The sequence below is a fragment of the Coloeus monedula genome (assembly GCF_965178545.1).
Source record: "Coloeus monedula genome assembly, chromosome: 14".
NCBI lineage: Eukaryota > Metazoa > Chordata > Aves > Passeriformes > Corvidae > Coloeus > Coloeus monedula.
The window spans coordinates 17,653,188-17,676,042 of NC_138794.1; the positions used below are offsets into that span (position 1 = coordinate 17,653,188).

At 39.3% G+C, this 22,855-nt stretch overlaps 3 protein-coding genes across 19 annotated transcripts in view; 1 reads left to right on the forward strand and 2 right to left on the reverse strand.

Moving 5' to 3' along the window:
* Positions 1–5,207, reverse strand: part of CIB2 (calcium and integrin binding family member 2) — a 40,794-nt gene extending 35,587 nt beyond the window's left edge. For 2 of the 17 annotated variants that reach the window (XR_014226816.1, XM_082290789.1), the window contains exons 1-3: positions 2,260–5,207; positions 1,276–1,444; positions 772–813 (exon numbers count right to left, since the gene is read on the reverse strand). The gene's annotated coding sequence lies outside the window, so the exon portion shown is untranslated. Of the gene's footprint in view, positions 1–771; positions 859–1,005; positions 1,445–2,259 lie in introns of all 17 variants that reach the window. The other 15 variants (XM_082290804.1, XM_082290791.1, XM_082290803.1 and 12 more) reach the window with 15 other exon arrangements.
* Positions 5,208–5,309: 102 nt separating this feature from the next.
* IDH3A (isocitrate dehydrogenase (NAD(+)) 3 catalytic subunit alpha) lies at positions 5,310–17,584 on the forward strand. The gene is made up of 11 exons (XM_082290781.1): positions 5,310–5,458; positions 7,534–7,596; positions 9,287–9,370; positions 10,524–10,638; positions 11,179–11,366; positions 11,581–11,714; positions 12,318–12,420; positions 12,501–12,565; positions 14,737–14,821; positions 15,326–15,478; positions 17,341–17,584. The coding sequence occupies exons 1-11, from the start codon at positions 5,432–5,434 to the stop codon at positions 17,422–17,424; spliced, it is 1,101 nt and encodes a 366-aa protein (XP_082146907.1). The 5' UTR covers positions 5,310–5,431; the 3' UTR covers positions 17,425–17,584.
* Positions 17,585–17,761: 177 nt separating this feature from the next.
* ACSBG1 (acyl-CoA synthetase bubblegum family member 1) overlaps positions 17,762–22,855 on the reverse strand; it is a gene marked incomplete at its 5' end in the record, with an annotated part of 34,793 nt that continues 29,699 nt past the window's right edge. Inside the window, 3 exons of the mRNA XM_082290780.1 lie at positions 17,762–20,209; positions 20,828–21,074; positions 22,073–22,212. Of these exons, the coding sequence (XP_082146906.1) occupies positions 20,133–20,209; positions 20,828–21,074; positions 22,073–22,212 (464 nt within the window). The 3' untranslated portion in view covers positions 17,762–20,132. The remainder of the gene's footprint in view (positions 20,210–20,827; positions 21,075–22,072; positions 22,213–22,855) is intronic.

Genomic DNA, 22,855 nt, shown 5'->3' on the forward strand with positions numbered 1-22,855 from the left:
GCTTCTAATGATCCTGGCCTGATAGCAGGATTGGATAATAGGAGTTCACTTTACTTTGGCATATAACAACAAAGAACAACCATTTAAAAGTAATAGTGAAAGCAAATATATTGTATACGTAGTAAAAATATCCTATGAAGTGTGTTGGATATATAGTAAAAACATTCTACAAAGTGCTGAACCACAGACTGTTGTAAGAGATGGCTTATTCAAATTATAACATTTAGAAATGCAGGTTTGATTAGCTGCAAACCAGCACTGCCCTGAGCTACAAAAATTACAAGGTATATCACATACACAAAATAAATGCCTTGGGATGAGAATGTAGGCAACAAGGCTTATTAGTAATAAGCAAACATCAGAATTGTAACATCAAAGAAGTGGATTCTAGCAACAGAGCATATTGCAGTACAGTTTCAGAATAAGAAGGAAGAAGCTACAGTAGTAAGGAAAATACAAACTGAATTATTTACCATCAAATCAAGAGTGCAAGACGCACCTGTTCAAATATCATACAGTTGTACTGACCATTACATGGTCAAACTGATCTCTGTTGTCCCAGCCACCAGTGGGTTTTTTTCTTTTCCCTGTTGTGCAGTGGCATTGGATTCTTATTATGTTCCAAAAAGCTCGCAATAGGTAAGTCAGAACATTAAAAACAATTGTAAAAAATCCACAAAATACAGTATTTAAATTTCTTTTAAACCAGAAAACAACAATCTATAAAGGCCCCTTGAAATTAAGAACTTGCACAGTTCTGAAAGTTCTTACCTGTCCTCAACTGTGAATGAGCTCCATCGCTGGCTTTAGTGGCTATATGTATAATGAAGCATGGTTAATATTTCTGATCTGGTGCTACTGAAACACAAAAGATAACAGCTGTTCTCAATCACACCAGACCAATATTTAGGCAAGTGATTTGCATGAAATAGCATTCCATTCACAGCCACCTACTTCAAGCTGCCCATCTATGCAAATCAGATTAAATATAAACGGCCAAATTACCTCTAATGTCATTATACGGAAGTTAATTGACAGCAGGACTTGGCTCCGTATCTTTTAATCTTGTGATTCTGTACACTTAATGGGACTCCTACAGTGAAAAGCTGATAGCACATCTCTTCGTTCTTCACCCTGCTTTTATGTCCCTGGCTGCTTGGTCCCACTGTACCCCAGAAGACACACACATCAGGAAGTCTCTATCTTTTGAATCAGAATAACAGCAGAAAAACAGCAGCAGAGCTTAATGGAAAGCATTAACCAGGTAAGGCGTACTTGTGGTTACACTGTAGGCCAGAGGTAGAGTTCCTGAGGTTCACAGACGTACTCCTGTTTCTTCCTTTGGGCCTGGATTTCCACGCTGCCACCTCCAGTTTCTCTTGCGTATTAGGAATGCCTTGGGTTTATTCTGTTGTAGAGAAAGTATGCAGGGAAACCTGTATGGCTGAAGGAGTTAATTGCTTTAAAAGAAAGACTCAGCTTACCAAGGGAACAGCATCCTCTGAGTATATGGACTGAAAAGAAACAGTTTCTCAAATTCTTCTTGCCATACTCTAAAGAGTATTTTTTTTTTAGTAAATAGAATTAAAGTACACATTTTAAAAAAGACAATTCAGATTTAACTGTTGAGGCTTACACTACACCAGCTAGCTCTTCTCAAGCATATCACAGTTAGTGGTAACTATATTTCAATGCATAATTATCTTGCTATACTAACTGGGTAAAATTTAAAGACAGTATAACGCACAAAGTCTTCTTCACTCCTATTTGTTTGTACATGTCAAAGTTCAGACGATCTTCCAGTTTACTCTTCTGCACTTCTTCTATCTGTTCATATTTATCAAAGATTAGTTGTATTTGCCAGTTGGGTGTTAAGCAAACTTACTCCCAGCATGTTGCAGCAACAAATCAATACTTTTCAATGTGCACAACAAGAACTGACCTTAAATACTACCAGCACCACCACATTTCACTGTGTTTCAGTTTTTAAAAACTGTTTGCCAAACCAAGTGGTTTTAAGCTATTAGGAATACATAACATATATACATCTTGCAATCAGTTGCAGATAAAGTTTAATAAGGAGGACAGTATATATAGAATAGTCTTGCCATTTCACTGCCCATTATACTAGAGACAATAGTTAAATAGCAGCTGCTCATCTGCTCTAGAAGTTTAAATCCCAGAGCAGAAAACACAGTTACTCACACCCCCCAATTTAGTATTTGATAGCAAGATGGCTGTCAGCTGCAATGGCCTCACCTGACCACAGCTGCAGGAGTTTGTTTCCACAGCCACAGCTCAAGGGAGTGGGACACACCAGACTGGCAGCTCCAGACAGCCTTTGGTGCAAGTTTCCCTGCTCTGAAGTGTTGCAAGCCCTGGCTGCTACAGCAAGTGACTGCTTTGATTTATTAGGAGAGGTGTAAGTTTAACGACCTCCAACAGCCAGGTCAGAGTACCTTAAATTGCCTCTGTAAATTATGCAGTGAGAATGCGATGGTGGTTTAAGTATGAAAACTCTTCCTCCTCAGCAAAGGAAGATCAAGCTACTCAGAACAGATCACTTTACCTGTTCATGAGAGGATCCACACAGAGTTTTAACAATCATGCCACACATCTGCTGCCTTCACGTGCTGGTTTGCTACAGCTTTTAATAGGGGAGAAAAGAATCTAAGAAATTTCATACCCATTATACCAAGTATTCCAACAACTTCCCTCTCACACAGAGGTGTCCTTGCAGAATAACTGTTCATAAAGAATTACTCTGTTAGCAAAACAAACGGTTTTGATCCAGAGGGGCTGCCTGTACATTTATTTTGTTGTAACCTTTTATGAGTCCTTAGGGCCCACTGCTACTGCAGGTGTGAGTAACAGTGATCGCTACTTGCAATGGGAGAAGTTCTATCCTCCACTGGTGCTGTAGAAATTCCCCCTGGTACTTGGGACTTGTTTTATTTACTGGAAAGCTATTCACAAATCTGTTTGCATACAGATAAACAAGGAATAATAACATTCACCTACTACAGCTACTGTGGAGCTAAAAAAAAAGTTCCTTAAAGATGCTACAGAGCTACAAAACATTACAATTGCAATATGCTACACTGACTGTTATAACTTGCCCCCTATTTAATACTTATTGTGAGCTCTAAATAAAAAATGAACTGTAAATACACAGTTATGAAAAGGTAAAATATATGGAAAATGACAGTTTTTTGCTACTTCAATGGGTTAAAAAGTTGCTTTTCCAACACATGGTGGATGGGAGGATGCTCAGACCCCACTAAATTTGTCTGGAAGTGCTATCCTCTGAGAGAAGGCTTCATGGGTCTGAGCCCTGCTCAAGGAATGAATAAACAGCTTGAGAAAGATGCAAGACTCATGTCTCTCAAACCAGGAAATGCTGCCAACTGTGTGACTAAATTGCATTCGCTATGAGGAGCAGGAATTTTCTAGGGAGTTGTATTGCTAAAGAAAATAAACAGAAAGGAAAACCTTGTGTGAAAAATTGTTGGTTTCATGATCTTATCTATCTTAAAAAATACACTATCTTAGAAAAGGGTGATTTCTGACTGCATTTCATTAAGCCTAATTTATCCATAATAAATCTAATAGAAATTACCTTTTTTTTTCTTAAGATGTTTTACACAAGACAGTGTCCAGCCTCAGGGACAAAATAATCATAAAAAAATAAGTAATGGTTGTCTAAGCAGACTAAACGTCATATAATGAATTTCCCTGTAGGGAGTCTCAGTATAGTGATCACTAGGGGAAAGACACTGCTGCTGTCTCCACACAGGCATCGTTTTCTCAGGCAAAATAACTGCTCATGGGTTATTACTGTGTTGTTCAGCCCTTCTCAGAACAGATCCAAACCAGCCACTGTTAACACCTTATTACTGTAGCATTATTATGGTAACACCCACAAGACATGGACAAATGGGTGTTGAAAATGTGTAAAAAAATTCTCCACAATATCTCCCCTCAATTTACAATCCAAGAGCGACCCAACAATGTAGATGCAGATATAGTCACAACACAAGAAAGCAACATGAATATATCTGTTAACTATGTATATAGTTACCAGAAGAAAATCAGTATTAAGAGAATTCAGCACATCTGCCATTACAGATATCTGAATAACAATTCTCAATTCAAAGCAACATCAAAACCAAGATAAAACACCAACAGAGGAAATGTTGTAAGTACCTCTTGTGTCCTGTCACTAAAAAAAAAAAAAAAAAGCAAGCAATGATTCTCAGAAAATAGAGGCTACTAGTGCTGTATAAAATCAAATATCAATTCTAAGAATTTCTACTCACACATTTAAGATAATAGGAAACTAAACACACAGTCTTAGTCCTCAGCTTTCAAGCACACCCAGGACTGAGCTAAGTAACTGGAAAGGCTGCAAGTAATCTGATAACTCTATCACCAAAAACCGGTACGAAATTACTCTGAGACAAACCCCAAATTTTAATGTTGCCAAGTGTAAGAAAGATAGGAAAAGTTTTTTAAAGCGGTCATTCCCAGAGGTATGAGCTCAAACTGCCTTAGTTCTGGTTTGGTGCTTTACCCCGCGGAACACGCCAGGCTCTCCGGCCACCCTTCAGCGCGAGCGATCGGTAGGAGCGAGCTGCCCTGGGCGGGACTTTCGAACAGCTCCGTGGTGCGGCCCTCAGCCGGCGCTGCTTGGGAAGGGGCACTGCGCCCTCAGGGCCTCCCACGGCCTCCGCCGCTCCTCGAACTGATATGGCAGCAGGTTTTAAAAATAATGAGACAAGTACCTCAGAAATGAAGGCAAATAGAAGTCTTAAATTGTCCCGATTTGAACAGCTTTAACACTTTAAACTACATAGGCTTATGAGGCTTCTTATCTACTTCAACAAAAGTCTGACGTCTTTCTTAACAAGAACTACTTTTTTCCCATGAACAACCCAGTTCTAGAGGCTGAGATTTTACAAAACCATCGAACGCTTCAAAACTGGGGCGTCTTTGAGAACTGCTTGGTTGTCTCCACACAGATGCCACAACGGTACCTCCTCACGCACCACACCTGGAGCTCCCGCGTCCTCCGGCGGCAACCGGGCCGTCCACCCCGGCACCTCCCGCACCGCCGCGAGCGAGGTCTCCCCGGTATCACCCTCGCCGGGCGGACGGATGAGGGTTGAGGGCCAGGGGAGGAGGCTTGGACCGCCTCAGGCAGCGGCGGACGGGAGCTGCGGGGCCATGGGCTGAGGGCCGGGGGAGGAGGCTCGGACCGCCTCAGGCAGAGGCGGACGGGAGCTGCGGGGCCGCGGACACTGCCGCAGCGGCGGTCCCGGGGCGGGGCCTCGCGAGGCGGGGCGGGGCCGCCGCTCCCCGCGCGCCGGTTCCGGTTTAGCGGCTGGCGCGGAGCTCTTGGGCCTCGGCAGCCGCGGTGCCCAGGCGCATCATGGCTGCGACCGCGTGGATGCCCACGGTAGGCAGGGGGACGGTCCGGACTCTGCCCCACGGCGCCCGGGACGCGCCCCGGAGCTTGGTGGCGCCTGAGGCGCGGCCGCCTGGCCGCAAGGTCGCGGTGCCGCCGGGCCCTGGCAGCGCTCCGAGGGTGAAGGGCCGCGGGGCTTGGGCTGAATGGCGGCTCCGCGGCGCTCGCGGGTTCTCTCTCTTCCTCCTCCCCGGGGCGGCGGCGGGAAGGGGCCGTGGGGGCCGTTACTCGAGCGGGCCGGGCCGGGCCGGGCCGGGGGTGCGCCGCGCCATCCCTCGGAGCGGCCTGCGGGGAGGTCGCGCCGTAGAGGTCACAGCAGCGGCGGGACCACCGCGGCTGCGGGCAGCTCCCGATGCGCGGCTGACAGACAGCGCAGCCTGGAAACGCCATTCCCGCGGTACCAGGCACTGCAGATCCGGATGGGGAGAACTGCTACCGGGCTCTGGCTGGCGGCTTTCTAGCCCCCACACCTGTCCTCTGGGATTTACTGCTCTTGAACCATTCGGAAATGCAGGCCTTATCCCGGGGCTGTCACGGAGATGCTGCTTTTTGCTTTGAGTAAATGAAATTTCTTTTGCACCTTTAAATAACAGCTTGCTAGAGGCAAAGTCATTGAGGCCGCCCCATTTAACCTATCTGCTAAAAAAGGAAGATCTGTCAAGAGCTAATCACAACACATGACTTTAAGGTCAGAATGGATCAGTTTTCCTTAGGTGGATTCTTCGTTGGTGTTACCAGTGTTGAACTGTATAACGTACTAGGCCCATGATTTCTGACAAGACAGACTGTGCCCTTTCCAGGGTTACCCTGAAATGTGAATCCTGATTCTGTATGCAGGAACTGTACCATGAGAACACTTGCACTCTACAGTCCACTTCACGTTTCCGTTTGATTGCTCTGCCTTTATCCTCAACCATATGGCTTGCTTTGGTAAACACTGCTTGCCTGTTGCAGTGACCTTGTACATCTCATGTGGGGCTACAAGTAAAAATAGATCTATCTTAGATTACTTCTCCCCCAGCGTTCATTACAATATACATGAGAATTATATTGTTTCTAGTTGTTTCTGTTGGTGCCAACATAGTTTGTTCCTTTTGCCATACACCATACCCATCAGTAAAGATAAGAAATAACAAATACAAGTGGGACAGGAGAGGAATACAAATTGTCAAAGTCATTTCTAGCCTGATAGCTGCAGACAGCCTGCATATGTGAGTATGGCAGAATTGAAGTAGTGTAAGTCTCTGCAGTTAGAAGTCTTCTGGCTCTTAAGTCACAGAGGCATCAATATTCCTAGAGAGGAGGGTAGGATTGGGAGGCTGTGATTTTTCTGCAGATTAGGGATTTTGTCCATGGTGCTCAGTTGGGCAAGAGCCCAGGCTTAAATAACATCCCAGTTTTGAAGCTTAATGCCAGTTCAGAATACTCAGAAAATGTAATTCTTTGACTATGCTGTGTAAACTTGTTGCTATGGTGAATTTCGTCTTTAATGTGCATTTCAGTTCCACTTTTAAAAAACCGTCAGGCAAGCAGAAGGCAACAGTACAACACCTACAGATATAAAAGGTAGAAGAATAAAATCCACCACAGTTTGAATGGAAGAAGTGACACTAATGTAGTTTTGGAAACATTACCTAAAATGTGTAAAGATACTGTCCACCCAACTGCTACCAACAAAGCATTTAATTTTTCACTTTGCTTTCCACAAATCTTCATCTGTAGTGTATCATGTATTTAGTTAGAGTTCCTGCAGCCTGGCTTCCAACATGTTGTGTGTGAGGACTTCAGGTAGGGTGCAGTGACCCCTAGGCAGGAGGGGAACGAGGCGCAGGGCAAAGTGTGGCTGTCCCAGGATCACCTTGTGCTAAGAATACCCACGAGGCAATGCTGCACTGCAACTTGGCAAAGCACTGGGTACTCTGGTTTCACTTGGACTTTTATACTAGTTTGAGATAGGAGATTTAAAGCAATATGACTTTAAAAGGCAGATTTGTTGCAACATTGTTAAACTTTTAAAATCCCATTTGTGCAGTAAAACAGGATCTTTTTGGTTTGTACTTTTGCAGGTTTCTCGATTGCTAGGTGCTTTCAAAAACCAAAAAAAGGTGACCAGAAGTTTTGGTAATGCTGTGAGTATAATAGTCCCATTTTTTTCTTTTAAGAAGTTTCTCAATAAACGGGTTTGGAAATTTATAAGATCACTGTTGTTATTCTTATGTTCCCAAAAAATAAGGGCCAAACAAGTGAACATGCATGCTCTTAATGCCATCCTGGATTTATATCAGTTAATCACTGTCATTGGCAATTGCATATGAATGTGGGAATACAAAAGGCTCTAGCAAAAGACAGAAGTGGCATGGAAAGTTTTCACAAAATATGGACATAAGCCAGTCTTCTGAAATTCATCTGGGAATGGGCAAATATTGGGCAAAGTAGAAAAATTGTTGAGAACCTTCTCATTTTCTTTCTTTTGCAGACTTCCCTCTAAGCACTAGATTTACTTTACTGCTGCTTGTAGAATTCCTTGCATCTAAAATTCTGCCTTTTCAAGGTCCTCTTTAAACTATCTTAGACATTGATTGTGTAGTTCCCTGTAGATGTTTTACCTTCTTTATGTGTATGTTTTGAAGTGCCCATGGGCCTTCTTTTCAATGAGGGCAGAAGCAGGGCTCAGCACCCCTAAGCAGGACTTAATCTTAAAGAGGAACTGTGGCTTTTCAATTTTAAGTTTTGTAGAACAGCAGGTACAACAGTTAGAAAAGAAACTGAAGGGTCACTTATACAGTATAAAAATCAGAAGGTGAGGCACCCCTGGTTCTGTTTCACACAACTGTTTCACACTCAGGTGGAGCCCTGTAGTGCTGTCAGACAGCACAAAACTACTCTGGAGGCATTCCGTCAGTGACAGCTTGCTCAGCAGCAGTATTCTTTTATCTGAAGCTCAGTTTTTTTGTTGTGCACAGTGAATTTCTTTGGCTCAAAAGTTAAAAAATCAGTCAATATATATTGAAATTCTGCCTTGTGAGTTGGTTCTTTTGGGGGTTTTCCAAATAATGTATGTGAGCTGCTTTTTTTGTAGGTAATAATGAGCCCTTAAAAACTGTTGGAACTCTTTAAATAAAACAAAATGAGCTGGAGCACATATCCTTAAAGCAGTGATCATATTTTTTTTTCTTCAAAGCAGAATATATTCTTCCCTTGCTATTCATTGAGCTTGGGCTGTGCATTTTTTTTTACCTGTTTGATGATGATAAAACAAACAAGACCAAGGACATTATGAGAGGAAAATAAGTTGGTATTGTTAAAAATGTGTCTGAGATTTTTAGGAGGTCACTTGAGAAGTTTAGCTTGGCATGACCGTTTTTTTTAAGGTGAATGTAGCTTTTCATACATGTAATCATTTCTAGCATGTGCCAGTGTTATGCGGCATGTTGATAATATTGTAGACATATGTGGAACGGAGCCATAACTAGGTAATGGAACTTTCTCTCCAGATTTCCAGAGGAAAGGATGCTAAGTTCATTAATTTCAAGGAGTACTGAGCAGGAATCTGCCTTTCACATTCAGCCTCTGTTTTGAAATAGGAATAGGTAGTAGGCAAATTTTTAAACAATTCTCTCAAAACATTTGCACTCTCCTTTGGAAAGCAAGCTAGTCCTTCTCACTTCTGTCCAGGATGCTGTTCTTCATAGTGAATATTTGGAAAAGGAAATTTTTTTTTGTTTTCCAATAGTTACTTTGTTCCTACAACACATGAAAATGTTTTCTATGTAGAAAACAAACATTCATTTGTTGTACTACTGATATTTCTTCATCTAGGTACAAACAGTAACTTTAATCCCAGGAGATGGCATAGGACCTGAGATTTCTGCTGCTGTCATGAAGATCTTTGATGCTGCCAAAGTAAGTCGTATTTGTCTTGCTATAAGCATTGTAAATTTAACTGCAAGAAGAAATATTAATTAGGCGTATTAAGAAAAGCTTTATCTTTAGCGTCCAAGAGATTAAGTCATATTTAAACTATTAAAACTTCTTTCCAGCAGAAAGAGTTTGAAGCTTCAGCTAATAAAAGACAGGAATGTGATACCAAGGCAGGGCTTGAAACTGTTAGCTGACAGAAGAGTAGAGACTTGAGAGCAAATGCTGTGTTTAATTTTTGGAAATATGAACTCAATGTCATGTGAGATCATCTTGTTGATGTAGTAATCCTGAACAACTGATAGAGGATGTTCTTTCATTCATTATGACTTCCAGTGCAGGTCAGAAGTGTGTGTGAAAGGACTGGCTCATTTTAGCAATCCAGCTGCTGTGCTGCCAAACACGTTAACTTCAGTGATATGAAAACTGACTGTACCCAAGAACAGTTCTCTTACCTATCTGAGACACTTCACCAGAACTTGTCAAGTTTCCTGGAAAGGAAATACAGCTCTTCAGGCAAGATGCCTGTTAAATTGTTCCACATTATTAACAGCACCCAGGCATCTTCCCTTTTTATTACAACTATCCAACTTGGATTTGAAAATGTGAAGTTCTCTTTAATTATGTTATATCTTTTCCTTTATGATCATTCCTGATGAAATGAATGGGTAGCAGTCTCCACTTAGATTCCTGTGGTGAATGCAAATTCAGAAAGCATTGTGGAGCATGTGCTGATAACAGATACATATCTATGTCATGTACTGTCTTCCAGGCAGTAGGGATGATGAGTTTTCAACGAATACAGCTTTAAAACGTTGTATCTTGTATACAAGGAGCTCAACAGCTCTAAAATCTTGAAAGAAATTGGGCATGTGTTGCAATTCTAACAAATTCTGTGTGTATGACATCTAGGGTGGCATTCAAGTTTATGATAATTTGCTGCTCACACTATTTCATTTTCACTTAATTACATTTTTAAAAAATTACTTTAATTCAAACATCTCATGCTTACCCTTACTCACCAGAGAAAATCCAGGAAGGCCTGAACAAAATTCCTTACTCGCCTTTTTGTGGAAAGAAGGTTAAAACTTGAAGCAAAACCATTACGTTTAAGTTAACATACAGTGTGTATGTTTAGGCACCTATTCAGTGGGAAGAGAGGAATGTTACGGCTATCCAAGGACCAGGAGGGAAGTGGATGATACCTCCAGATGCCAAAGAATCCATGGATAAAAACAAAATGGGATTAAAAGGTATTTTAGGGGTTAATATAGAGATATTAAATACTGTTGTGTTTATCATGAGTCTGATGTAAGGCCAAAGTTCTTCATCTGTAGCACAATAAAATGGGTAATTATAGGGGACAGCCTGTCAGGCAGTTGTCTGTAATCTTGAAATAGTCTTTCATTTCCAAGCCATAAGTTTGATAGTTTTTGTAGTTGAAGGTGAGTACATACCAACCTTTGGACTCTCTGCAGAAGGCATTTCTAAGGTACACAATAGTATGCAATAACTATATTCCTATAATGAGTAGTATCTTTATATGTGTTTAATGAAAACATTTTGTAAAATCTCTTCCAGGTAAGGGTTGCAATTTGGCCTTTAACCAGCTGATTAATGTGCCTGTGCAGTATTTGACAGCACGGAGAATTCCCATGGTATTCCAGCATAAGGGTTAAACAGGAATTTGGAGATCCTCTGTAGGAATCCCACTTGACCTAGAGTTTCAGCTCTCAGATCCATGGAGGGGTTTATTTTCTTGTTCATCCTTGTGTATATTTTTTTTTCTTTAGGGCCTTTGAAGACTCCAATTGCTGCAGGGCACCCGTCGATGAATCTGCTGCTGCGTAGAACCTTTGACCTTTATGCCAACGTGCGTCCCTGCGTGTCCATTGAGGGCTACAAAACCCCCTACACAGACGTGAACATCGTCACCATCCGCGAGAACACCGAGGGCGAGTACAGCGGCATCGAGCACGTGGTAGGTTCCTCAGCTGCTGCCTTCCTGCTGCCTTTTCTGCTTCAGCACTGCTAACTTTGCCTATCTCACTGGGGCTCAGTGGGATTTTTACATTTGGCACCCATAAAAAAGTTCCTTTGTTGTGAAATGCATTCTGCCTCACTCAGAATTCTGCTGCTTGGTTCCAAATGGGAAGAATTACACTTACACTGTTGATGCAACTCCTCTCTTTCAGATTGTTGATGGGGTTGTGCAAAGCATCAAGCTGATCACAGAGGAAGCCAGCAAGCGCATTGCAGAGTTTGCTTTTGAATATGCCAGAAACAATCAGAGAAGCCACGTGACTGCTGTGCACAAGGCAAATATTATGTATGTTGACACTTCTTTTGAGAAAAACAAAACAAAACAAAAATCCCCAAACATTTAATTACAAATAACTTCTTATTAAGTCTTACTCAAATGTGAAACTTCTGTTGATGGCACCAGGAGTCAGTAAAATGGGAAAAAAGTCAAGTAAATGCCTCCTAAGTAGAATGGGCAGTACTGACCTGGTATTGACAGGGCTGAGATAATTATGTACCAATGTTCTTACTAGCAAGTTGGTAGTAATTCTTCCTTCCAAAGCTCTTATTTTAGAAGCTTTTACATAAGGAAAATGAATTTTAAAACTGAGGATGAAAGTGGCTAGTGTCTTTTGCAGTTTCCATACCACTTTATATGAACTGAGTCCTAACATGTGTGATCCTATGTGACACAACCTTCACAAATTCAGTAAACCTCTCATAAATGAATAGAAGTCATTCTGAGAATTATTGTATGCCTGTTAAACCACTGATACAGAAATATTTTAAGAGGGATAAATGGTCACAATTAAGTTTCTGAACTCTAATTAAACCTCTGTTGCATGCAGTTTTATCTTTGGTACTGCTTCCTTACAATAACTGCAATATTCTCTTGCTTATCTAATTGCAGGAGAATGTCTGATGGGCTTTTCTTGAGAAAATGCAGAGAGGCAGCAGAAAACTGTAAAGATATTAAATTTAATGAAATGTATCTGGATACTGTATGTCTGAATGTGAGTATTTACATGTTTTAGTTGTGGTTATTTTTTTTTATTTAAATTCTTAACCTTAATGAAAATATACTTCCTTCTAGATGGTTCAAGATCCATCTCAATTTGATGTGCTTGTTATGCCAAACTTGTACGGTGACATCCTCAGGTATGGAGATTTTCATTTAAACTCCCAACATATAAAATACTAATACTTTCCCAACCATCACTGAGGTCATATGCAAGCCAGATGGGTGATCATCTTATGCATTCAGACTTTAAAACTGCATAAATCAGACACTAACTGGGCAGAAAGGATGGCATTATTACGCTTCAATTATTAATATACTGATGGGAGGGGCTATATAATGATAATGTACTTATTATTGAAAAAAATCTGTTTCTGCCTATGGAGGCTATGCATATTGTTCAGATGGGGCAGAAGAGAAATTTCTCCAAATGTGTGAAGAATATAATGGCTTACATTGTAATAGAGAATGAATTCCTGGTTAGATATTAGACAAAAACTTTCTCATCCTCAGCACTAAAATAGATTGTGTAGGGTGACTGTGGGACCATGATGAACACAGGGAGCTCATCATCCAGTTAAATGAGTCTGCATAGTCACTGAAGAATTAAATATGTGGCCCCATAATATTCTGCTAGCTCTTGGTTTATGTATTACTTTTCCTTACCTTCAAATTAAATTTTATATTTGAATAACATTAATACTAGAGGTACTTTATGTCTTGAAGGCAAAACCCATCAACACGCATTTTCTATTCTGTAAAATTATTAGGTAGAGTGTAAATTCCATTAAACACTTGTAAAATGAAGTGTTTTGATCCAAACTCATATGTGTAAAATGTAACGTAGTTTCTCCTCACATCTCTAAGGAGAGATTGAGAAAAGAGCCTGAATCGGAATTTTTATTTAAATGTTCAACTATTTACTTCTTAGAATCCATCTCCTGGTTTTGTACAGATAATAAATTTAAAGGTAACTTATGTATAAGAAGAAATGGTTCTTAAGCTTCTTTTAAAACAGCACTCTCTCTGTGATAAGGCTGTCTATCCACTCTAAGAAAAATCAGATTCTAACTGATGTTTCTTGCTTTAAGAATTGGTAAAGGAGTGAACAGGGCCCTCATAGCAGCTCGTACACGGTTAACTGAAAGAGGTGAAATCAGGAGTCTCATCATCAATACCATTTCACTGAGTTCATTATCACCCATTTTAAAGTTCTCATAGAAATTCCGTAAAAAATTTCATCATTCTAAGACTTTTCAACAAATTTGATTCTGTTCTTCAAGAGGGCGCTGTCACCACTGGATGAGGTCTCACCTGTTGGTCTAGAAGTATGAACAAAATGCCAAGCAGGTTCCTTAGACTGTATAGGTCTGAATAGGCAGAAGACAATCTGTTTAAGCATTAAATACCTAGAGTGACAAATGCAGACTGTATGCAGTTTTTCCCCAGGCTCTATGCAACTTAAGATAATTGGTTTATTTTAGCTTAAAATATTATTCTGCAAAGTCATCCAAACTTTTCTCATTGGTAGTCCTAAGCTAAGGATTAACTTAGCTTAGTATGAGCTAAGTTGTGGGCAATAATTATGGATGGATGTGAAAATACCAGAGTTTTGAATATACCAGCTTTGTTCATCAATGTGTTCAGTTCTGAGGGGACAATATGATGACAATAGGCACAGTTGGTTTGTCCTTCCCCATGGTAATTTTGGTGGAAACCAAATGCAGATTGCTTATATCTGATATCTAATGTCAGATTTGTGACCTGCAGGCTGTTGAGTAAAGAGAGGGGGAAAAAGCTAGTCTAGTGTCACTTGGGAAGTGTTCCTTAAGGTGCACACAATACACTACAAAACCACCAGTAACTTACCTACCTGAGCAAAATTCTTCCACATTTTTTAGAAGGACTTTACATAGGAAAAGTTGTTCTGGACCCCTTAAGAAGAAATAAGATTTTTGTATAGTTACAGAGAACTGTACATAACAACTAGTTTTTGAGACTTCTACACATATTCTGTGCTTCTAGTACTTCTTGTTGTGCCTATGTCTTATCAGGTTTATTCTAGTATTTGGAATTTCCTTTTAATTTTCCTTTATTACATTGTCTTCTGCTAGTAGTTCTAAGAATTTTCAAATGTTCTGATGGGGTACAGGTGGCCAACAGCATCTGTTCTTTCTCCATATTATTCTCAGACTCTGCAGGTGTATAAATTTAGTTGCAATTGATTAAAATATTTTAATACCTTGCAGAGAGGCAACTGTATATGGACAAACTTGTGGGGTTTTTTATTTGATGGTTGGGTTTTTTTCAGTGATTTGTGTGCTGGACTCATTGGGGGTCTTGGAGTAACACCCAGTGGAAACATTGGTGCCAATGGAGTGGCCATTTTTGAATCGGTAAGTCTTGTTATACAAGGCAGAGCAGTAATAACTTTGTCTCAACTTGAGAATCTAAAACTTTTCCGTGCCATACACTGTGGCTGACATTTATCTAACAGAGTTCTTTGTAGAACTCTTTTTTACTGGGAAGATGCTCAAGCTTTAGCCTGAGAGACCGGTTAAAGTAAATATTACACATAGGTTTTTCGCATGTCCTTTTTTTGACAGATACTTTATTTTCCCACTTTTTCATAAGATAAATACTCCCCATGAAATAGAACCTGAGGGGCACAATTTAAATTATTAAGTGATCTAGTTTTCCCTTTCTGATGTCTTTGAACTGAATTGTTTTGGTCCTTGGTATCTTCTTTCCACTGACTGTATCACAGCAAAGCCAGTCCTGTTTTAACATGCTGCTGCATGAAGACCTATGGCTCAGGTTACTTGCACACACTTGAACTGCCTAAGACATTTTAATCAACCTAATGACATTATAACAGATGGGTTAATTCTCATTTCTAGGTTCACGGAACAGCACCAGACATTGCAGGAAAAGACATGGCAAATCCAACTGCCCTCCTTCTGAGTGCTGTGATGATGCTGCGCCACATGGGACTACACAAACATGCCACAAAAATTGAGTCAGCTTGCTTCGATACAATTAAAGATGGAAAGGTAACATGAGGGTGTGCAAAGAAATGCAGTGAATTAAAATCATTGTATCAACGCAAGAATTAAGTTGGAAGAGTCACACCAGAGCGAGGGATGGCCTGCTGAGCTGGCCTGTTGCATGAGCAGTGTCACTGTCCTTCTCTGATAGTAATTATATTATCTTTGATGATATTAAATCTGCCCAGCTCAGTAATAAGGGGATAGGCTGTAGCATTCCTTTTGTCTCAGCAATGCTCATCTTACATTTCCACAGCTTTATGAACTCCAAAATAGTGAACTGGATGGCTGTTTTTCAGGAAGGGAATGAGAGTTTTAAGTAACTTATGAAGTTTATAAAACATACAAAGCATATCTAATGAAATCTGGATCCTGAAGGACACTCATTTGCCTTTCACAAGCTAAATCATCCACTTTGCTCATAGCATTTCAGTCCTGACTGTAATACTTCTGTTTCTGTTTTTTCAGCTCAATTATCTTCTTTTTTTAATTCTTAACTGCTTTCACTCATTTTTGACTACAGAAGAACAGTTTTTATCCAGTATTAACTTTTTCTCTTAAGATTATATATGTTTCCTTTTGGAAGTGAGTGTCTTCAGATTCATGACTCAAATGGGATATTGGAGGGAGGGGGGCTTATGCTCTGTAATTTGACAAATTTGTGGTCTTACCATTATTGGTTCACTCCTCTACATTGATGTCCATCTCTTGAAAACATAGTTGGAAAGATCCTGAAGATTGCAGTTAAAGAGGATTAGCAGCCAGTCATGCCGTTTCAGTTATGTTAGGCAGGATCATGAGAGGCTGCTTTGTAATTAAATGTAACAAGAATGCTGAAACCAAAAGTTGTTATCATTTTGTAAGTTTGCAGCTATCTTGCTGTGTATAGGGGCCAGTTAAAAAAAATCTAAACTTACAACTGAATAAAGAGGTGCTCCAGTAAAGTTCCCATTTACTGCTCTGGAAATGAAATCCATCTGCAGGTCAGTAGTTCCTTGGAAGATAACGGTGCAAGTTTTGTGACATGGCTACTTGTTTACTAGTTACTTATAATGTCATATGCTCACAATGGAGAGAATCTTTTTAATTGAAAATACCCCATAATGCAATTTAAATTGCAAGATCCTAAAATAGTGACCTTGATCGCTTGCTATTCCTCCCTTCCCCATAAGCAGTAATTAAGATCTGTGTGAGTGCCATGTAGGTGGGGAAACTAATGATTTTAATTATCTCCTAGAGTGCTTTAATCTAGATAGGTTGCACAAGCAATGTTGCCCACTTTTTAATTTTTATTTTACTGTCTTCATGATGCCAGACAGTTGTACTTGATGACAGAGACTTTTAACTCTACATTTTCTATCTATTAACTAAATTAAGCAAACTTTGAGAATTGTTAACATGTAGCATTAAGAGTTATGTGTGCTTGTTCTGTGTGGGTTTCTTTTAAAAAAGACCCAATCTTTCTGAATGACTCTCATTAGTTGTCCTTGTGCTGAGCCTTCATATATGAATTTTACCTCCGAAGGACAAACTTCTTACTGAAGATGTAAATACTTAACCATTAATTACACCATTAAAGGACTTTGTAGAGCTTTGACCACACACTTTCTTCCTGTAGTTAAGATAAAATCATGTTCAAATCTGATAACATTAAAAGTACTTCATGTATACTCAGGTCTTCTCTACCTGCACAGTCCTTATTGATGAAGTCTGTATGGGATGCAGAACTCAAACTTGATGTATTCTTGCTCACCTTATTTACTATCCATACACAACATACCACGAGATCATCTAGAACTGTTCAGAGACAAGACTGGCCCCATAACACAATTCAGTAATATTATTTTTTCTTTCTTTCTTTCTTTCAGGTCTTGACAAAAGACTTGGGAGGCAATGCCAAGTGTTCAGAATTCACAGAGGAGATCTGCCGCCGAGTACGGGACAAAGACTAAACTTCCTTCATACTCCTGCTGATAACTCTGGAAGGACATGTCACACAGAGTACAATATATGTAACCTGATATCTACATGCATATAGTTTGCTTATCTCTTGAGAGCAAACTTTTTAGCTGAGGCCTCTCCATTAATAAATCTAGTCCAAATGGCTACAAATGATGCTTGTGCCTGCTTTTGGTGGACTTTTCCAAGTGCTTTGTGTTATTTATTTTTTTTCTATCTGGTGAACATTTTTATGTAAGTGAATTCTTTTATTGGCACTGTAACTGTCGAATCTTTTTCATTTCAATTAGAGGGTTTTACTTTCCAAATAGAAAAATTATGCAAACAAACCAGTAACAGAATTAGTGAAATATAAAAGCACCTTAATGTTTGAAAAGATAGGTTTTCAGCCTAAGAGTAGCACAAGATGATCTTCATAAACAGAGACGGGTATAAAATAACTTAAAATAGCAATTTTGTGTTAGAAGCAACTAGAAAACCATTTTAGATACTCTGGTGATTCATGAAATACAGCCCTGCCCACCAAAGGCATGAATTAAGAAATACAAAATTCTAGAGATTTACTCTATTTCTGTAGGTTAAAAAACCTACAACCATTAACAAGGGGTGAGAATTAATGCTAAAGTGAAGTTATTTTTCAAATCTATATACCAAAATAATTCTTACCAGTTTTCCTCTCTGAAACACACTTTACAATAGAGTTCTAATGAGGGCAAACTATACAAAATTACTTCTGCCATTACCCCCCCATGTGAGGGGGAGTTACATTCTGCAAAATTCCCCCCCATGTGAGGGGAAAGTATTAACTTTGCAAATTTATACTAAATATTTCATGACTTCTGCTAGAATGCTTTTTGTGTTGTAGTTTTCTGCACAGTCTGTTGAGCGTGTCTTCCTGTATTGACTAGTAATTTTATTCTAGAAACTCTGAATCGAAGGGACTAGTCCTAAATGGATTAAGACAGATCAGCGGTTTGGCTCTGGTGCCTGTGTTCCAGAAATACATTTCATCCCTATTCAAGGGGATCTGAATCTATTTTCTCCTTGCTTACTAAGCTTAATGGGTGCAAAAGCAACTCTTTGCCCTCCCCTCCCCATCAGATGCAGATCATCACTTGAGTTGCTCTGATCTGTAGGTATAAAGGTATTGCTTCCATTCCTGCACCTGACAAGAAAAGATATATTTTCAAACTCGTTAGTATAGCACAGGATTATCCCTACTGCCAGGAGCAGGCTTCTTACAGCTTAGTTCTATTCATAGAAAGTAACTAAGTGGAGTAATATCTATTAAGACTGTTTTGGGCTGGCTGTTTCAGAAGTGAAACAACTTTGGAGTAACGACTTCTTGCATCACTCTAAAGTAAGCACCCCAGCTTTTTTATACAGTCTAACAACATGCTGGAGGAGCTTTATTCCTCCCACACTCTGCTTTTGGTGAATAGGGCAACATTTCTTTCCGTGTTTTACAAGCTGCTGCTTCCTTGTTTCCTTCAGATTAATATTGTTAAAGAAATTCTGAATTACCATTGCGCACAAAATGGGGAAGAATAAACTTTTCAAAGTCCTATTGCTTGTTTTGTTTTTATAATCCTAGGCTGCTGCTTTGTCTTATGTGTTGAGCTGATTATTGGTACTTGCAACAAATTTTAAGTCTGTAAGATGTGTGAGACTGGTAATGTAACTTTTATGGAAACCTTACCCTGTTCTGCATAATTTCTTTTGTCTCAATAACAGTGGCTGTGGCCTGCCTGCGTGTGTGAGCTACTAGAGCTGTCTGCCAAAGATCACTTACAGCACACCCTTTAGACAACTTTGTGCCACGCATTTCCTTCACATAATGTGATTTATTTTGCATATGGGTAAGAAGAAATGCAGCCCACATTTGTCAGAATTAGTGCAATGTGAATACTGAAACATGCAGATACACACTGACAAACACTGCTCAAAGAAAAGCACTGTAAACCATTTAAAAGAAATTTCTGTAGCAGCATTTTCATGTGAGAGCTCCTGTGGTTACTGCTTTGTGTTTTTCAGTCTTAGGGAGATGTTCCCCTGCTTTTTCTGATTATTTGTTTTTAGGAGAAGTAGTAACGCTTATTCCAACATGGACTTAAGAAACGAACTGCTGTTTTCCCAGAAGTCTGAATTCTAGGCACTACAAAAATAGGAGAGGAGTGTCTTCATGTTCTCAAATATATTAGTGAACAAGAAAGTTGTTCTCTGGGAGGGGAAAAAAATCCCAGCCCTTTTGATTTTTATATATTTTTAAAATAATTATCACTGGAGTGGTATGGCAGTTGCACTAAACAGTGCTGCTATCTACCAAAATATATCATGAGCTACAGGAAACATCCTGTAGAACAAAAGGAAAAAAAAAAAAAAGGAAGAGCACTGTATAAAAATTTTATGTTTCAGTCTAGAGGAATTAGTTATATCTGCTTTATACAACACAGAAGGATTTTTTTAGTCATTTAGGTCATAAAATAAAAGCAGCATTAGAGAACGGACATACTGTAGATGCTTCTGTAAAAAGAGGACAAATGATCAGGTGAGTATCAGGAACAACTAAACTGGCAGCAGCTTTCTAGTGGTTTGGTTCAATAGACTACAAACTCAAAGCATAAATCCTCATTAATGCTTTTGATTAGAAAGCATTTCCTTTTGCTCACAGAACTTTCTTAATGCTTGGAGGAAACACTTCTTATTCTTCGTAGAAGGAGTCTACTTCATTTCGGTATTTCTCAAGCACGGTGAGCCGCTTCAGCTTCATTGTGGGACCTTAAAAGAGGGAGAGTCAGTTCCAGAAATTGGAACAAAAATTCCTACTCAGTTTGAGCTTTGGAGCCTAAGTTTTTTATTGAAGAGCCTGTTGGGAAGAACATGCCCCACTCTAAGCACAGATAAATGCTAAAAGTGAGAAGCAAGCGTGGTATGTGAGGTTGCCTCCACATAAGCATGAGGACTTCAAAGTGAGCTGCACATAAGAGCGTGGTAACTGGCTAGTATTTTTTCATAAAATATATTTTTGAAAGCTTTTAAACAATTCCCAGTTTATTCAAAGAGCCTGGTAATGTACTTTGTGCTCCATTACCAGGCTTTCACTCTCTTGCTGCGTCTGGTTTTTTTTTTAAAGAGAAACTTTCAGTATTATTACTGGAAGTTATATATAATGCACAAGGAATTAACCAAAATTGATTAATTACCCAAAGCAATCTGAAATTTATGAGCTCTACTTGCAAATGAGCACAGATTCATAAATGTGTGCACAGCTAAAAGTCCAATTTTTGTATTCATTACCACACACTGCATAAGCATTTTTCCTTTCCCTGTACTGAATATTCTTAGATCAGCAGCCTCTTAACTTTGTGTACCTCAAGATAAATCAGTAAGTCTTACCTAGTTCTCCCCCAGAAATGGAAAAATCTCTCGGCAGGACTTTCCATTTTTGAATGCAATGAACCCTGTTGGTAGCATTGCTGTTGACTCTGTTGATTCCCTCCTGGATGGCCCTGTAGATTGCCGGGTCTCTCGTAGCTACAATCTCGGACACTTTCGTGGCTTTACTGCCACTCCTCTGGCAGAAGTCTCTAGCTTGCTCTGTGAGAATGTCAGTGGGATCAGATGTATCTGGGTCCACCACACTCTAAAATATCAAATGAAGTGAATCATCAAACGCTCACTCCTAAAAGGCATTAACAAGTTCTCTGACCAGGCCCTCCCCCTTACAGGATAAATACACAAACATTCTGTAAGCCTTAAAAAGCAGAAACACCTACAGATCATAAAGGGCTTTTCTTTCCACTTGGCTACCAAATGCAAATATTTTTGGCTTATATGCAGATGTCATGAACAGACTTAAAACGTGTGAATGAATTACGCAGTAGAGTCCATCTCTGACCTTGAATTTCTGCCATATTTTCCAAATGACTCCATTGTTACAGGGAAGCATTTAGCTCATCATTCAGTGGAATTACTATGGTGTAACGTGAACAGCTTGAGATAGAAGTGTTCCTTAGACTTCTTAAATTAGTATTTCTATTCTACCTGAATATAAGGGAGTATCAGTCATAGAGACAAACAACTTAAAAACACCTGAAGTGGCATTCTCTTGGTGTGTACACAGAACTGAAGCGCAAATGTTTTAGGAAAACAGTGATTTCTCAATTGAAGCTTATACCACAGCAAGGCTATTAATTATTTTGTTCCACAGTCATCCTTCTTGTGTAATAAAAATAACAAATTGTAAAGAAATGTTTCTGTTAGAAAGTTTCTGGGTTTGCCCATAACAGAAACATTTATTGGTTTTGCTCATCTGTAAGCATGAAAGCTTTTGTTGTTCTGTTACAGAGACTTCCCAATATTCCAGCATTTTTTATATAAAAATTTGCATTTAAATAGAAAATACTTCTTATTGTATATGTAGGAGAAACAGCAGTAAATACGTGGATGGTTAGCAGAGCAGGTAACCCTGAGTTTAGACCCAGCAGGATTTGGTCTGTAGTTGCCATACGTTTTTTCCCTCTGCTAACAAAACATCCTCCTATCTAATTTTAGGTCTTTTTACAAATGGTTCAAAATTATTATTCTTTTTTTAGGTGCACATGTATAACTTCACTGAAGGCGATATTAAAACTGGTTTACCTTTAGGGTCAGGAACATTGACAAAAACTTCTTTTTATCTCCAATCACCATAGCATTACTAACAATTGGGAGTTCTTTTTTAACAGCATCTTCGATTGGAATTGGAGGCACGTTTTCACCTCCAGCTGTAATAATCAAATCTAGGCAAAAAAAGAAAGGTAAATAAATTCCAAATAAATTCCAAAAATCGGGTTAATGTCTGGCTCAACCTGCTTTTCTTAGTCTGACATAAAAAATAAGAGATTTTTTTTCCAAGATAATCCTATTAATTATCTTCAAAATAAAAATGCTACTATTTTCCAAACATACTCAAGTTCTCAGATCTCCTTCAGTATATCTGCTCCAGGTATTTTTTACATAATCCAGTAACAGGTTATCCTCAAGGGACTGTTACGTAACCGGAATTTTTCTGTGAGAGATCATCTCTTCCAAATTAGCAAAGGATTCACCCTCTATTCTATTGTTGCTATCTCACCAAAAAGCAAGTTCATTGTTAACATCATGAGTAAAACCAATTCTTAAATCTACCAAGAGGGGTCAGACAAAAATAAGTTAATACTGCAGGAAGCCTCCATAAAAGCAACATTTGTTCTGAAGTGTAATACATATATTCAATGAAATTATTACAAACTTGAGTATTCTCTAAGTAAATTCCAGTTCTTTGCTTTTGTTGCATTGGTGACTTCTCATTGTCCTTAAATAATTGTCTTTGCAGCATTTCAGAACATGCTTCAACAAATAGCACAGACATACTTTCCTAGGTCTAACTTTCCCTTTCATTCC

Coding starts and splice junctions, on each gene's coding strand:
- IDH3A (XM_082290781.1), top strand. CDS start 5,432: ATGGCTGCGACCGCGTGGATGCCCACG. Junction 5,459..7,533: donor CGACCGCGTGGATGCCCACG/GTAGGCAGGGGG, acceptor GTACTTTTGCAG/GTTTCTCGATTGCTAGGTGC. Junction 11,367..11,580: donor ACAGCGGCATCGAGCACGTG/GTAGGTTCCTCA, acceptor CCTCTCTTTCAG/ATTGTTGATGGGGTTGTGCA.